The sequence below is a fragment of the Asparagus officinalis genome, chromosome 9 (genome assembly GCF_001876935.1).
Source record: "Asparagus officinalis chromosome 9, Aspof.V1, whole genome shotgun sequence".
Classification (NCBI taxonomy): domain Eukaryota; kingdom Viridiplantae; phylum Streptophyta; class Magnoliopsida; order Asparagales; family Asparagaceae; genus Asparagus; species Asparagus officinalis.
This window is the reverse complement of record NC_033802.1, coordinates 1,938,708-1,940,054: the sequence shown is the minus strand read 5'-3', so window position 1 is coordinate 1,940,054 and position 1,347 is coordinate 1,938,708. Positions and strand designations below refer to the sequence as shown.

At 38.3% G+C, this 1,347-nt stretch overlaps 1 protein-coding gene across 1 annotated transcript; it reads left to right on the top strand.

Moving 5' to 3' along the window:
• Positions 7-746, top strand: LOC109824464 (chitin-inducible gibberellin-responsive protein 1-like). The gene has a single exon (XM_020391067.1). It carries the CDS (start codon positions 54-56, stop codon positions 612-614), a length of 561 nt encoding a protein of 186 aa, XP_020246656.1. The 5' UTR covers positions 7-53; the 3' UTR covers positions 615-746.

Genomic DNA, 1,347 nt, shown 5'->3' with positions numbered 1-1,347 from the left:
TGGCTAGTCAAACAGGACGAAGGCTGGTCGAGTTTGCAGACTCGATCGGGCTAATGCTCAGATTCGATCGTATCGAGTTGAAAGATTTGGAGGGTATACAAGCGAGCACAGGGTCGGTCATCGCTAATTGCATGTTACATCATCAGCCACAAATGTCTTGTGAGAGCTTGGCATTGTTGAGGATTTTCCTAGGCAACGTGAGAAAATTATCACCAAAATTGGTGGTTTTGGTGAAGGATGAGCTGCTATCGAACACAACCAAGAGCTCGCCTACGCCGTTTGTGGAGTTCTTTTGTGAGGCGATGCACCATTTTTCTTCAATGTTTGATGCAATGGCTTGTAGCTTCTACGGGGAGTACAAAATTGGGCTAAGGTCAGTTGAGAAGGAGATATTGGGTCCAAGGGTGATTGATTATGTGAGCCAATTCCCATTTCGGTCTTCGAGCATGGAGGGGTTCAAGTTGAGTCCGTCGAGTGCTTGCAACGTGTCACAAGCTAAGTATTTGTTAGGGTTATTTAATAGAGGGTTTAGTGTGCAACATGACAATGGGAGGTTGGCTTTGTGTTGGAAATCAAGGCCTCTAATTGGCGTATCCATTTGGGTTCCTACTTAGCTTGAATATTTGTAGTTATATGAGCAAGTAATAGAGATGCATAGCTTTAGATTAGATAGAAAAAACAAGACAGATTTCAAAGATGCTTGTTGAAAGAAATGATTTTCGGTGGCAATCACGTTTGTATTTGTGCCGGCGAGCTATGACATGCATTACGATGTGCTCATATTTATTTTTAAATACATTTAAATCATAAAATTATAAGTTAGTTTCTTGTCTTTTTACCATGGCGTATGAGATATAAAGCGAATATGCGTCGAGAATCCTAAGTTTATGTACATATTTCCAAAAATAGAAATGCATTTGAGCGTGGCGTGTTTGATTATCGTTTTGCTCAAAGACTCTAAATGAGATGAGTGGCAGGGAGGGAAAGGGGGTAAAAAGATGGTGGGTCATTTCGAAGTTATAATGAAGTAATAATTTTGTGTTATATAGAACAAAACTAAAATAACATTTAGAGTTCTTTGCAATAATATTTTTAATTTTTTAATCAATATATGTAACATAATCGACTAGATTGAATGCTCTAGTAATCTAAAAATGTCCATAGCAACCAAAATTACAAACACTAAACCGAAAAAAAAAAAACAAAGGATGACACTGTGTGAAGCAAGGGAAGAAGGGATTCGGATCCTCTCCACTATCTAAAAAGCAGTGGAGGGACCACTACATAATCACAACAATTGATTATCTTGTTGGTGGTTGTGAATTTTTTTTTGAGTGCAAATTAGGA